Source organism: Dermacentor variabilis, unplaced genomic scaffold (assembly GCF_050947875.1).
Source record: "Dermacentor variabilis isolate Ectoservices unplaced genomic scaffold, ASM5094787v1 scaffold_14, whole genome shotgun sequence".
Lineage (NCBI taxonomy): Eukaryota > Metazoa > Arthropoda > Arachnida > Ixodida > Ixodidae > Dermacentor > Dermacentor variabilis.
The window spans coordinates 18,407,208-18,423,084 of record NW_027460302.1 but is presented as its reverse complement, the minus strand read 5'-3'; the positions used below and the strand labels follow the sequence as shown (position 1 = coordinate 18,423,084).

Genomic DNA, 15,877 nt, shown 5'->3' with positions numbered 1-15,877 from the left:
CTGAACATGCCATAGTTGAAAAATGTTTGCTTCTTTTTTATCTTGCTTTGATGCAGTGTTTCTGAAATTTTTTATTTTCCTGCAATCATTCCATTGTAATTCTTGTTATTTTTGTTTTGCTACTCACATACTCTCGCATTCCCTTGTTTTTTCACCATCACGTTACGGCTTCACCATTAAGGTTATTACACTAAACACGAAACACGCATCCGATAAAGAGCCCGGGATACAGACCTCTACAAATAGTGCTATCAAAGAAGACACATTCAGAGAGAATTAACAGCTAAGGATAGATTGCAAAGCAATTCCTAACAGTCATTCGGGTAGGCCAGACACAGCTGAGGCGATCGAAGAAAGTTTATATTTTGCCCTGTCTCCCTCCGAGGGAAATTCTGTCACTTGGTTTGTAATCATAGTCCATTCAGATGGGTGAGGTAGGCTCTCGAGTGATCCGGAGGCTCATTTTAATCGGTGACACTAACATTACGATACTGTCCACACGATTGTGTTTTGTAAGTGATTATCAATCAACTTCAATCTGCTAAAATAATTGAGGAGACAAGAGCATACATGAAAATGTAGCATTAAAGCTTTTAACTTCTAGGATAAGCTCTTGGATAAGCATAGGCTGCAGCCTAAAAGGCTCTGCTAAGTCCGTCAGCATTTGTATTTAGCTTCCCCTTCTTGTAGCGAACAGAGAAATTATGGTGCTGAAGTGACAAGCTCCACTTGAATATATGGTCATTTCTAGGTTACACGGTGTGACCAAGTCAAAGGGCAATGACCCAGATACATAGCAAGCAAGCTTATCAACAGCCTATACCAGACAAGCGCATTCTTTTTTAGACATACTATATGCCTCCTCTCTGACACTAAGCCTCCGGCTCAAATATAAAACGGGCCACTCGTGCCCATCGGCTCTTAGGCCGCGGTCACACGCATCACATTGTATAATAAAGCCTTTAGAGAAATTAGGGGCCGTAAGCACAGGTCTTCCTCCCAGGGCTTGTTTCAGGCTCTAGAAAGCCTTCTCTTTCTTTTTATCCCACGAAATGATCGTTGGCTCCGAATTGTGGAGACAGTCTGTCAGAGGGCTAGCGAGTTTCGAGTAATTTTTCACGTAGTGCTGATAATACCCCACCACTCCCAGAAATGCCCTTTCTTCCGACTTTGTAGTTGGACGCCGGTATTCCAAAACAGCAGCAACTTTTAGCTCGGAGGGTCTATGCTAGCCGGGCTCCACGACATGACCCAGGTAGCTCACACTAGCACACCCCAAATGGCACTTCCACACCCTGACAGTGAGGCCCACGTTGCACAGTCGACTTAGGACTGTGCGCAAATGATTAACATGCTCCTTCCAGGTGTTGGAGAAAATCGCCACGTCGTCCAAGTAAGGAAGAGCAAAATCTCCCAACCCGTGCAACACTCGATCCATTAGGCTTGAAAAGCAATAGAGAGCATTCTTTAGGCCAAAGCTCAACTTCACAGGACGAAATGTTCCAAATGGCGAGATGAATGCTGCATACCGAGACACACATTCGGTCAGTGGGACTTGCCAATACCCTCGCACTAAATCTGAAGTGGAGATATACATGGAATTGGCCACCATCTCGACTATCTCTTCGATGTTAGGTACTGGATACGCCTTGTCTATGGTTACCAAATTTAACCGGGGATAATGCATGCAAGGTCTTGGCTCTTTACCTGGAACTTCAACTAGGATAAGTTGGAAAGTGTAATCACTTTCGCCGGGCACAATGACACCCAGTTTGCACATGCAGTGGATCTCAGCTTCCATGATTTCCTTTTGCCGTGGCGAGGCATGGTACGGCTTGCTGCGGACTGGCTGTTCGCAGACAACTAAATACCGTGGTCGATTAGAGTTGTTTTCCGTGGTCGGTCAGAAAGTACTGGTTCGAAGTCCCGAACAATTTCCTTCAAATCGTCTCGTTGGCTTTCCGAGAGGCACTGTTCTTCAGCGATTAGCTCCAGAAACTCGTTAGCTGCGGTGTCACTTCTCTGAGGAAAACACAAGAAATCACTATGTCCTTCCGGTGCATTTAAGGTAAAGTTTACTACTGCCTGACGATGAAAATACGGTCTCATTAGGTTGCTATGATAAAACATCTTGAAGGGACAGCGCCATATGACGAAGACCGAAGGCAGGAACACACAGGACAGCGCTGAACTCGCAACTAACTTTATTCGAAGGCATACACAAACTTATGTACACAACCCATAGCCACATGCTCTCCCATCGATGGCGTCATTATCAGTGCGCAGGCAAAAACGCAAAATCCTAGTATAATCTAATGCTACACTATGAGGCGGCTTAAAAATTCAAATTCACTGTCATACATATTTAACGATGGCATGCTTACACAATGCGACCCTTTTTTTCTGATATAGAAGGCCTCAATAATCTCTCTTGTGGTCTGATTTCTATGAGCAGAAAGTATTGTGGTGTTTTTATAGACTGGAGTGCACCCATGCTCAGAGCAGTGCCGCTCGAATAGGCATTACCCGTTAGTGAGCACCTACTCACATGTCGCATGGCATTGCCTCAACACCAGTTTAGCAGGGCCTTCCCATTGAACGTCCACTTTGTTCTTGCACTGTCTAGCAACATTACCTTGTCGCCAATGTGAAATGTGCGTTGTCGTGATGACTTATCGTGATAAGTCTTTGCTGAGCTCTGTGCAGCTTTCATATTTTCCTCAATGAGCTCCTTGGTTTTTGACAGCCTTTCTAGCAGATCTAGCACGTAGTTTACTACACGTGGGTCCCCCTGATAACCCTCCCAAGCGTCTTTCAGTAGACTTCAGTGGTGACCTCAAGCTATGCTCGTAAACTAGCTCTGCGGCGCTAAGCCCAGTGCTCTCGTGTGGCGCCGACCTTATTTTGAAGAGTGCTGCTGGGATGCTGGCCTCCAAGTCTTCGTCATGCTCAAAACAAAGTGCTCTCAATACCCACTTAAGCATGGAATGCATCCGCTCAACAGGATTCGACTGGGGATGAAAAATAGAGCTACGATTTACCTTTATTCCGCAGCGTTCAAAGAACATTGTTGTTAAGCAACTAGTAAACACACTCCCGTTGTCACTTTGAATCTCCGCCGGGAAGCCAACACGGGCGAATGTGGACAACAGTGCATCAACAATGCACGACGAGTTCAGTTCTTTAAGTGGGATTGCCTTGGGAAATTTTGTTCCCACGCACAGTATGGTCAAAATATATGGGCGACCTGAACGGGATTCCGGGAGGGTTTCTACCACATCTGTTACAAGCTTCCGGAGTGGTGCTCTGATAATGGGCACCAATTTCATTGGGGCCTTCCACTTGTCGTGGGATTTGCCAACTCGCTGACATGCGTCGCATGACCGAACAAGTGTTTCAACCTCTTTCCAGCAGCATCCTGGCCAATATAAATCTTGCACTAGCCTAGCCTTTGTCTTCTTGATACCGCGGTGACCCGCCCAAGCATTCACATGCGCTAAATCTAAAAGCTGTGGTCGGTACTCTTCTGGCATGAGTAGTTAGTTGTATGTCTAACCCTCGGAATCCTGATATGGGTATTTGGGTTGTACGCTGATGACTGTGTTCTGTACGAAAAAATTTCCTCCATTGACGATCAAATTAGACTGAATGATGCCTTTAAAAGCATAGTAACATGGTGCAATGATTGGCAAATGGAAATTAACTTCGATAAAACTGTCTTTATGAGAATATTGTTAAAAAATAAGCCTTTATTGTACAACTACAATGCCGAAAACATCATGCTTTCTGAGGTAACCGCATATAAATACCTTGGCCTCTAGATTACTAACACTCTCTCGTGGAACAAACATGTTGACATTGTCACGGCAAACTGCCTTCGAAAACTATTTTCCCTAAGACGCTCTCTAAAATTCGCTACGCCTCCTGTGCGTTTTCTTTCTTACAATGCCATCATTCGACCAATATTGGAATACGCAATTGTCATATGGGATCCCTTTACTAAAAGAAACATTACTAAACTGGAAAAAGTTCAAAAAAGGGCAGTACGATTCATATATAATTCGTATGGCCGCACTTCAGTTATGGAGCTTCTCAAGAGAAGTGGATTGCCATCTGTGACACAAAGGAACCGAACATGCCGTTTAAAATTTTTATTTCAGCTCATAAAAGGGCACTACAACATTGATACATCACGCTTTATCACTTTCTCTACTGGTTATGCTACACATCATCGACACTCACAGACAATAACACTGTTAATTACTAAAAAGAATTGCTTCAAATTTTCCTTTTTCCCCAGAACTATTGTTGAATGGAATAATCTTACTGATGACGTTGTAACTCAATGCTCACTGCAATTATTTGAGTCGCACCTATGTTTATGTAGCGAGTGATTTACTGTGTGTTGTTCAGTAACTGCTTGCATTTGTACATCGCGAGTGACCTATGTTATGTATCGCTGTATTTTGTACTTAGATTTTTTCAATTTCACTTTGTATGCACCCTGCTAAGGTCCTGGAAACAGGACCGCAGTATCAATAAATAAACAATAAATAAATATTTTCGGTACTTGAGACCTGACCTAGTGTAGAACGAGATGTTCTTTCGGACCACTCCTTCATTCACGTTAGCCTGCAGCGTAGTCAGCGAAGGGTCACTTTACTGTGCCGCGATAAGCGCCTCTCGGTCAACCCTACTAAGCTGCTTCGAGCAAAAGGATGCGGGACTAAGCAGTGAATCTTCCACTTCAGCCCTAGGCGCCCCGTTTTCCCAAGTCTCAAAAGGCTCCTTACCCACTGTCACTGATCCGGTAATTGATCCGTCACAAGTCTGAGTCCTCTGCTTTTCGTCAGCCGTATCTCCTGGCCTAGGCTGCTGCTGTGAGAACGTGGCATTGTCCGTCTCCTCGCTTGAATGTGAGCTTTCAAGTTTCTTTGAGAGGGCGTGTGACTGCAATCGTGCTAATGCCATGCAAGCGAGACTGGTAGAGAATGACTGGCCCTCCTTTTCTGAAAGCTGCTCCGATTTGTCCGAAAAAAGATGTGGAACATGTTCGGGTAAACTTAGACTCCAGCAAACAACACTCATCAGCCCAGAGCGGCAACCAATTATAAAAAAAATCTATTTCCGATTTGTGGGGATGCGTGACTCTGACGCGTCCCCTAATATGTTGTTTTCCCGCATGACTCCAGTCTCCTGTAATCCGGCTTTGCCGCATAGCCCGAGGCCCGTGGCGGTCGGTGTGGTTGAAGCGCAGTACGAGAGATGGCGCGAGTTTTGTGCTGCTAATGCTGCCTCACGGCAGGGTTACTTGGGCACGGGAAGGGAGACGATACTTCCTCTTAGGTTCGAGGACGGCAAGCAGTGTGGACCTTCCACGCGTGCGCCGATCCATGCTTCTGTGAGACCGTCTCGTGAGGTCTCATGAGAACGCGCCACTGTTTGCGTGACCGTACACGCAAACGACCAGGCGTTGGGATCCAGCATGGGGCGAACATATTTGCTCGCTATCCGGTCGCGGTGAGTTGGACTTCTTAGATGTGTTGCGTGCCCATTGGCATGCTTTGGGGATAGCAACTCGGCTAGCAGGCATTGATCTATGAAAGGTGCAATAAATGCCCTTGTGATTGTTTGCACTACCGTGTTGTCGTTCCTTTGTCCCAAGAGCACGGGTGTGAGAACCCCACAGATTTAAACAACCTAATGGAAGTGTCACTAACACAGTCTTGGCCTTTCTTTTTTTATGGGATAAGCCTCTGTCAGTTCGCATGCAGTCTGGTCCTGGCTTCTTCCCAGAATCTTTATCTCCTTAAAAAGAGGTGCACAGTGACAGGCATTGCAGTGCGCAGGCAAGTGCTCCAATTTATCTTTCATTAACTTTTGTTCGTGTTCCCTGGCTCGATCATTCAGGCAATGTACTGTCTGCCCTATGTAGGACTTGCCACATGCCAGGGGGATTTCGTACACAACTCCTACATTGCATTTTGCATATGGCTTGCATATGGTTTTCTGGCTTGTTATGGTTCTTGCCACAGCCTTGCCTTCCTTTAGGATCACGGGAGGTGCAGGGGCAGAGCCGCTCCAGCTTAAAAGGGGCTGAAAAGACAAGGGGGACTCCAAACCTGCCTGCCGCCTTCCTTAGGTTGTGTGACCCTGTGCATATATGGTGCCACTTCAGGTCTTACGGCCATAGTAGTCATCCTCACCCTTGCTTTGCTCCTAGATCCTTTTGCTTTCTGCAGGAGGGTTTCCACCACTGGAGTTACCATCGAGTCAGGGAACCCTGCTGTTTTAAGACGGTAAATCTGATTGTCAAAGGCAAGCTGCATCTTGTGCATACATGACTTGCGGAGAGCCGATTCTAAGCAGAGCATCGCTACTCCTCGTTTAACAATTTTTGACTGGGAGGAGTCATATAGCACCAGACCCTTCTGTGTCCGAGGGAAGTACTGCCAGCACGCGTGGTCTTTAGCAAAGAAAATGCTTAGGTTTAAAAAACACAAGGAATCTTCAAGTGGAAGTTCGTGAGTAAAAGAAAGCCCTTTACCGAGTTTAAAAATGGCTAGAATGCTGTAGAGTGCGTTAAAAACGATTAAAAAATCATCCATATATCTAAAGATTTTTAAAATGTTTAAAAACGCCCCCCCTCCCCAAACGCCTGATCAAGTGCTTTTTCTATGGTAGCTAAAAAATTTTACACAAAAATGGCGGAATGCATGAGCCGATGCAGATTCCATGTTTCTGCAGAAAGAAGTGTTCGTTAAAACTGATAAACGTGCTATTAAGATAGGTTTCTAAAAGCGCCACTACACAGGGCAGACAGGACATTGCCTGAATGATCGAGCCAGGGAACACGAACAAAAGTTAACGAAAGACGAATTGGCGCACTTGCCTGCGCACTGCAATGCCTCTCACTTTGCACCTCTTTTCACTTTGCACCTCTTTTTAAGAAGATAAAGATTCTGGGGAGAAGCCAGGACCATACTGCACGTGAACTGATGGAGGCTTATCACATAAAAAAGAAAGGCCAAGACTGTGTTAGTGACACTTCCATTAGGTTGTTTCAATCGAAAATAGATTTTTTTGATAATTGGTTGCCCCGCTAGGCTGATGAGTGTTTTTGTTTGCTGCATTCTGCGCATGTTCTATTTGTCTATATATGCCCAGCCGTGAATAAGCCAGTTGAAAGTTACCGCCCGTGTCGTTTATGTGTTCTCTTCCGCTGTCCCCATCTTTAGTTGCGGTCAATATGATATGCAGTAAACACCAACTAGCCGAAACTGAAGTTCTTCTGATAGTCTAACTTCTTATGGAAGAACTCGATAAAATTGCTCTAGTGCTATGCATACAAGCACTTTGTCATAGTTACCATGCACTTCTGCACTTTTGAGCCACTCCTTTAAGTTATACTTTAACTCGTACGCGAACTCAGTGTGTGACTCACTGCCCCTTTTTGCCTGTCTAAATCGCTGTCGAAATGCCTCGGCAGAGAGGCAGTATTTGTGAAGAAGCGCGGCTTTTACCTTTCCATAGTTCTTGTAGTCTTCTTTAGACAAGCAAGCGAGAACTTCCGCGGGCTCTCCTGGGACAACTGAAAGAAGTTTTTGCGACCAAAGGCTTCCATCCAGCCCTATCTTTTCACATGTATGTTCGAAATTCACGAGAAAAAGTGCAATATCATCGCCTATCCTGTACTGTGGCGTCAGGTCCTGTATTCTCAGTTTAGGCGTATCGTCTCCCCCAGAAAGAGGACTTGAATGCGCCGAGCTGATTCGAATTTGCTCTATTTCCAGTTCTCTTATTTTAAGAGCTTAATCTCGCTCTTCGCGCCTTTCTTTCTCCTCCGCCTCCTCCTGCCTTTTTCTCTCCTCTGCCTCCTCGCGCCTTTTCTGCTCCTCTGCTTCGTCGCGCTTTTCTTTTTCTTCTGCCTCATCGCACATATTTTTGTTGCTTCTCCTCTCAAGAATTTCACCCAAAACCTCTTCGACTTCCTCCTCAGTTACCTCTTGTGCACCCATAACGTCCAGAATGGCTTTCTTTTGCTTTGCCGTGGCAACCGAAATGCCCATCTCCTGACAGACATCAAGAAGGTCCTGTATCCTGAGCTTCCCCATCGTGATCTGATGGCTCGTCTCCGGTTTCGCCTCTAATTAAGCTTTGCTTCTGAAGCTCGAAATCTATGCAAGGACGGAAGTGAACTAAGACAAAACCACTACAATCCTTTCAGAACACTTGAGCAATTGTCCTTAGCATTTACGTGTGCGACAAAGGTCTGGCAGTGCGAAAGGCAAACGTCGGGCACTCACCCCTCCAAAGTAGCTGACGCCGATGGTCCTCGTGGCTGCCGTTGAGTAGTGTAGCGGGTGTTATCTGGCTTCGAATCCCACAGCCTGCCATCCACTGTTGTGACTTTGGGGTGAAGGACGAGAGACATACTCTTTCCGCAGACGAAGAAGAAACGAATAACTTTATACAATATTTACAGATAGTAAATATTGTATAGTAAATATTGGCGAAGAAGCAGCCCACACCAGAATCTACAGACCGCTGGCTTTTCTCAACAAAATATTCTAATGCACTCCCAAACATAAACAACATCCTACGAAAATACCACCCAATATTATCAAGTAATGAGCGTCTGAGAAAAGTGTTCCCGGATGTATCTAGGGTTACCTATCGCCGCAGCAGCAACTTTAAAGACACGTTAGTGCACGCAAAAGTGAGCCAACAGCATTCCCCCGTAATAAAAACATGTTGTCGCCCCAGGTGCAAAACCTGCAGGCACCTTCAAAGTGACATTAAAATTAAAAGCACCGTAAATAGTTATGCACACATAGTAAAATCTAGCTTCACTTGTACAAGTTCGTATGTGATTCATATGCTTGAATTTTCCTTCTGTAAGAAACAATATATCGCGGAAACAGGACAATCAATGAAAGTCAGATTAAACGGACATTGCGCGGACACAGCTTAAAAACTACCCAAAGCCGTCGCCGAGCATTTCAACCAACCAGGTCATAACTTTGATGAACTTAAACTCTACACTTAACTTAAGCTCTACTAGAACTTAAACTCTACATCTTACAGTTAAATTTCCATTCTGAACGAGAAAGAAAATACAGAGAATCATACTTCATCCATAAGCTCAAGACATTGCAACCAATAGGCATAAACGTTTCAAAGGGAGCTTTAGCATCTATTCGCTATGCTAAATTTCAAGCTATAGGCAACAACACTTAGTTTGGTTTCGTAGCGTTTTTTTTTTTCCTTTTCTCTCCTTCTCCTTATTTTTTTTTTTCAGCCGGCGTGTCAGACGCAGTTGACACGCCGGCTAACACGTCGGCGTTGACATGTGATTGACAGACGGCCGGGTCTCTGGCCTTGTGCACAGCACTCCTTTATTCTCAATTTGACACACTAACACACCTTCGCTCATTGCCGCACCCACTTGCCTTAGGCCCTCTCCCCTTTAGAAGAACCCCACCTATATATACTGTGGTGAGGAAAGCATATGTTGCCATGAAGAAGACAAGTCCACTTGTCGAAACATTGGCTCCTGATTTCACCTTGTTCTCGTTTTCCTCATCGTCTTGAATTTCCATCTCCCACCTTCCCCATGTATTCCCTGGATTTACAGATAGTGGATAATAGAGTACAGGTAGCATATCAGACTGACTGGGCGGCTGGAAGCGACTCTCCTTTCTCACAATGGGCCCATTCTCCCTTAAATCCCTTCGGCATCTCCTCGTTGGCAGGAACCAGTTTGGCGACTTCTTGTCGTCAGGAACCAGGCGGGGCAGGGTGATGACATCGCCAGCGTCGAATTCTTGATTCATCGGGGAGATGGCTGGGCACTTCTTGAAGTCGCCTCTGGTGTCGAATTCTTGATTCGTTGTGGAGAAGTGGGAGCTCCTGTCGCCTTGCTGATGTGCACGTGTTGCACATAGTATGGCAGCTCCCTTCGCCTCGTGGTAGCCGCGTGGTGCAAGTAGTATGGCAGCCCCCGTCGCCTCGATGATAGCCATGTGGTGCACGTAGTATGGCAGCTTCCGTCGCCTCGATGATAGCCACGTGGAGCACGTAGTATGGCAACTCTTGTCACCTCAATGATAGCTACGATGATAGCTATTTCACTAAGAACACTAGCAGACAATGTCCTGGTACTATCGTGGAGCTTATAATTTTCTTGCAAATCTACACTTTTTTTACTTGCAGTAGCCTCGCCATTGTCATCCTTGATGCCTTTTGCAAGCAGAGGCTGACTGGTGCCCTTCCTGTGGGTATCTATTGGTTCAATCTGCACATATGCCACTTGCAGATTGACGGCTGTATCAATATCACAAGGACTTCAGCCGAGATCAGGACTTATGTTATCTCCATCCTTGTTTGCAGCAACTTCATGGTCGTCTGCCAACAGATTGACAGAATATTGATCTCTGGAGCCCTCTGGCACACTTCGTGCCTTTGCCTTCTGAGGATTCTTGCCTCCTTTCTAATCACACATCAAGGCCATTCTTCCATTGCCAAAGAACTTCCAGAAACTCGATCTTTTTTGAGAACTTTTCCATGGAACCTTCAGAAACAATGCTGGCAAGTTTTGATGTGATTGCAGCAGCTTTCCTAAATTTCTGACGGCTTGAAAGGACCCTATGGTTTTGCTGCTGTTTTATGTGCAGTGCTTCTGCTTTTTTAGAGTCATTTAGTAGCATTGTTGCACTTTATGCATACAACTTTCCAGTCCACCTTCTGCTGCAAAGGGCCTCATCATACTTGTTAAGCCCAAAGTGGTGCCTCACTGCAAAGATGTGGCAGCATGGCAAAAACATTGCATTACTGAACTCACAGACACATTCTATAGATGTTGAGTTTGACTTGCTATTGCCAACAACCTGTAACACTGTGCCATCATCAGATTCCTTCATGACTTCACTTGAGAGTTGTAGTTGCTGCTCGACATGCTTGATAGCGTAGGGTGTCAAAAAATGGTAGTACGAAACATGAACTTCTACCTGACGCGGTTACTTAGTGGCTATGGTGTTGGGCTGCTAAGCACGAGGTCAAGGGATCGAATCTCAGCCACAGCGGCTGCATTTCGATGGGGGCGAAATGCGAAAACACCTGTGCACTTAGATTTAGGTGCACATTAAAAAACTCCAGGCAGTCTAAATTTCCAGAGTCCCCCACTATGGCGTGCCTCATAATCAGATAGTAGTTTTGGCACGTAAAACCCCATAATTTAATTTTAAACATGAACTTCTGCTACTATAGTTGTTTCCAAATAAAGGGAAAATCAGACATCCACCCGTTCGTAGCAATTGCTTTCGAGAAACCCGTATGGGTTTCCTTTGTAGCAATTGGTACGAACGGGTGGATGTCTGATTTTCCCTTTATTCATTACTTCTCTCCACCTTGCGGGTTTCCGCAGAACTACTATGTCAAATATAGTTGTTTCCCTTCTCATTGAGTACACAAATGAAAAAGAAAATTCACTCAAAATATCAAGCGAGCTATAGCGGTCAATGATGCCTTTTAGCCTTGCATTTATGGTATCACAGTGATTGTTTGTGGAATTTGGGAGGTTCCCACAAGACCGTTTAAGGGCCCATTAACCATTCAAGAATTCCATGCCATTTAGAATCGAAGTATTCTAGAACGGCTTGTGGCGAAGACAACTTCAATGTTTCATACAGTATGTTGTACTCATTCTTGCTCCATGCATACACCGTTTGCTGCAGAATGGCGAGGTCAGTCTCCTGGACAGGCCTTCATATGTTCAGCTTTTGTGTGCTGATTTCCCTCCAAATAGTTTGCAGGGTATGGGATGCACAGATATGAAGGGCGGATTGGGCTAAAAGCTGTGTCACGACCTGCTGTTCCTTAAGTCCTTATCAGCCATTGCGACTTTGATTGATGACCATTTCACGTTTAATTCCTTGAATGCTTCAAAAAAACCACCGAAGTGTTTCACTGTCCTCTGTGGCATGTAGGCCAACCAAAACAATCTCGCTTTGCCCATTTCCATCCTCCGTTACGATGAGAAAATATGCCATCCGTGTTTCCTAAAGCTTGTGTGCTCTATCAATGAATATAACATCTGAATAAGCATCAAAAGCCTTTTTCATATTTTCATCCTGAAAGTACAAAAGCCCTCAGCGCACTTTTCTGATACACCAGCAAATGGACTGTGGCACCATACTCATTTTTAAGAATCCTGACTGTTGCTTCTATGTCATTGCGTGAAGCTGGGCCCTTGCTTTTTGCAACTATGTTGCGGAGGTCCTTTAGAGTCACGACTTCAATCGTCCGTGTGTCCCTTCTCTACAGCTGGACATAATTTGTTGGACTGTACAAGGCGACCTTCCCTTCCTATGAAGCAAAGCTTGCAAACTCATCTCCCACGCTGAACAGGGATTTTGCTCCACTGCACACACCAGGAGGCTGGTCTGGAGGTGCTCCTCTCCCATGCTTGAGAGTTTTCCTGACTTGGGGTTGGGTTGTCGAGGGAAGCCATTGGTGGATGGTCGAAACTGCCTTTGCTTACTGCATCTGTTGCCCTGCTACAACACGGCACGGTAGAATGACCACGAAAATTTCGATGTAGTGATCATATTAGGATTCCACCTGAGCTACCTGAAACCACATGAATGGTAAGCGCAAAACTGCTGCCGATGGCTGCACGGTGCACTCCGAAAGAAAAAAATGTGGGCAGTATGGTTACATGGTTGCGGCCAGCCAGTGGTGGTGCAGTGTTGGCAACATTTCACGCAGCCTACTCTGTTGGCGGCCAGCAAAATAGACAGTTCCTTTAAAAAAGCGCTACACAAGCTCTTGATTGCCTTCTCTTCTCAGCACTGCATCTGCGTACCCACTGGACGCATGAAAATTGAACGCATCGATCGCGAATTGCGTAGGAATGACCATTCTTTGATATCTTCATATCTTGTTTCTACCAGAAAGCTTGCCTTCATGCATAGCGTTTGCCACCAGTGTTTCCCGGTAAACATTACAGTTACATAAGCTGCACTTGGCGGGAAGCATGAGAAGCAGTCGGGAATCTTTGAATGCTCTTGCATTCCACTCTTAATGGTGAAAATTAGCATTTTCCAAATTTTTCTTTTGCCAATTCCGCTCTGATTGATTGCTCCCCTGGCATCCTCTGCCTTGAACTGCTCCGCCTCTGTGAACTCAGTGACCAACCTTCGACTTGTTCGGCTGCTATCTAAAATCCTGACGTATGTCGAATTTTCATGTTCACCAGCTGTTCCAGATGGTGGCTACTATGTGACATCTCTTACTGACGTACTGCTCATGCATGGTGTCACTGCACCCTTCACGGTCCTGAGCACTATGGCTAACAGAACCTGTCTTCCACTTGTGAATTTTGGCTTCATCAAGGAAGTATTTCCAGAGGGGCTCTCCATGGTCCACCTTTGCCCCCTGCAAGACTTTCAGCTAGAAGCTTTTGCAGTGGACGCTACATTTTCTCAGAAGGGCACTTTGACGTCGATAACTTGTGGCAGCCCTGTTCACCGACGTCCCTATCGAGTGTCTGCGTCTCAGCAAAGCATCATCCAGCAGGAAGGGAACAAGATGCTTGTGAAGGACATTATCAAGCCATCCTCCTGTCCCTGGGTGTCCGCTGTTGTTTTAGTTAAAAAGAAGAATGGATCGTGGTGCTTTTATGCGAGCTGTCGCCATTTCAACAATATTACGAGGAAAGATGCTTACCTGTTACTGCGATTTGGTGATGTCATTGATTGTCTTTATTGTGCCGCCTACTTTTCTTCTATTGACCTTCGATCTGGATATTGCCAGATTTCTATGAACTCAATGGGCCAAGAGAAAACTGCTTTTGTAAGTCCTGATGGGCTTTACCTGTTCAAGGTCATGCCTTTCAGTCTGTGTGGTGCACCAACCACATTCGAGCGAATGATGGACTCTCTGCTTCATGGGTTCAAGTGGTATACATGCTTGTGTTACTTGGACAATGTAATTGTGTTTTTCCCTAAGTTTTATGCATACCTTGAGTGCCTCTCAGCAATTCTTGACATGTTCCAGTGTGCCGGACTTCAGCTGAATTCATTGAAGTGCCATTTTTGACGTCGCCGCATCATGATCCTTGGCCTTATTGTGGATGCTGCCGGCGTACAGCCTGACCCAGAGAAAATTCGAGCCATGAAAGACTTCCCTGCACTGAAGTCTGCCGATAATGTTCACAGCTTTGTGGGGCTCTGCTCCTATTTTCTCCGGTTTGTGAATTTCGCAGTATATGTGAAACCGCTCACAGACCTTAAACAAGACACCCGTTTTACCTGGGGTCCTGCACAAGCTGCGGCTCTAATTTTGGTCCACTTTGACCCATCAGCCGAAAACGAAGTCCACACTGACGCAAGTGGTTACGGAATAGGCACTGTCTTTGCCCAACGTCAACGTGGAGCGGCCTGCATCATTGCTTATGTCAGCAGGCTACTGTCCACATCAGAGCGAAATTATTCAATTACAGTATCTGAATGCCTCACCCTTGTATGGGCCGTTGCAAAATTTCGCCCTTGTCTATTTGGCCGACCGTACACAGTAGTTTCCGACAACCGTGCCCTTTGCTGGCTCGCCTCTTTGAAAGATCCTACAGGCAGACTAGCTCGATGAGCACTGCACCTGCGAGAGTATGCCTTCATAGTTGTATACAAGACAGGGAGCCTGAACAAATATGCAGATTGTTTCTCCCACTACCCTGTGGCCAACTGTGACTTTGCGCAACGAATCCCTCGAATACGTCCTTTCCGCGTGCCAGTTGCTTAACATCGCTAACAAACTGTCGGGATGCCTACTTAAAAGAAATAATCAAGCGCCTGGAACCCTCTCCTAGCAGCACCTCTGTGTGCATGTTCATACCAAAGGATGGTACCTTATATCGGTGTAACATGTACCCTGATTGTCCCGATCTTCTCCTCATTATACCATCACACCTGCACTCCACAGTTCATGAGCTTCACAATGCCTCAACCGCTGGCCACCTTGGTGTTACTGCACACATTACCGTGTGTTCTGTTGCTTCGATTAGCCTGGCCTAGTTCGCTCAGTGTGGCGTCACGTCAGCGCCTGCGAGCTCTGTCAACGCCAAAAGAAACCATCTGCGCTTCCTACTGGGTATCTTCAGACCATCAATGTCCCACCTGAGCCCTTCTTCCGTGTCAGTTTGGACATTGTCCGACCCTTTTCTACATTTGCTTCAGGAAACAAATGGGTTGCCGTTGCTAATGATTACGTGACTCACTACGCACTGACACGAGTGCTGGGGACCAGCTGTACTACAGACGTGTCAAATTTTCTCCTCTGTGATGTAATTTTAGTACACGCTGCCCCACGTGAATTGCTGACTGACCGAGGCCGTACTTTCCTGTCCAAAGTTATCGATATCTTGCGCTGCTGCTTCATGCAGCACAAGATCACCACGTCATACCATCCCCAGACGAACGGGCTCACTGAGAACTTGAATCTCACCTTAGCAGACATGATTTCAACGTACGTGTCAGCTGACCACCGTGATTGGGACATTGAACGGCCGTATGTGACATTCGCATATAATTTCTCCCACCACGACTCTGCTGCACACTCCTTTTTACCGTTTGTTCGGATCTGAAACATCTTTACCGTTGGACACATTTCTTCCTTACGCTGCAACTTTGGCTAGTGAATATGCCATTGCCCAGGCTAATTACGCACCGCAGATAGCCTGTAGTGGACTTGCTGGTAACCAAGACAATCAGAAGTGCGTTTATGATCACTACACCACGAAGAATGTTTTGCTTCAGTTGCAACTTTGGTCTGCCTCCCAACATGTGGGTCTTTCTGAAATTCTTCTTTCTTACTACACCCG

General features: G+C 45.8%; 2 protein-coding genes across 2 annotated transcripts in view; one reads left to right on the top strand and one right to left on the bottom strand.

Moving 5' to 3' along the window:
* Nucleotides 1-15,877, top strand: part of LOC142567663 (26S proteasome non-ATPase regulatory subunit 13-like) — a 296,627-nt gene that overhangs the window by 3,782 nt on the left and 276,968 nt on the right. The window lies entirely within an intron of this gene.
* Nucleotides 11,030-12,464, bottom strand: LOC142567757 (uncharacterized). Its single transcript, XM_075677928.1, is given in 5 exon segments — nt 11,030-11,085; nt 11,491-11,608; nt 11,610-11,753; nt 12,172-12,318; nt 12,432-12,464. Coding segments are annotated over 5 exon segments (498 nt in total).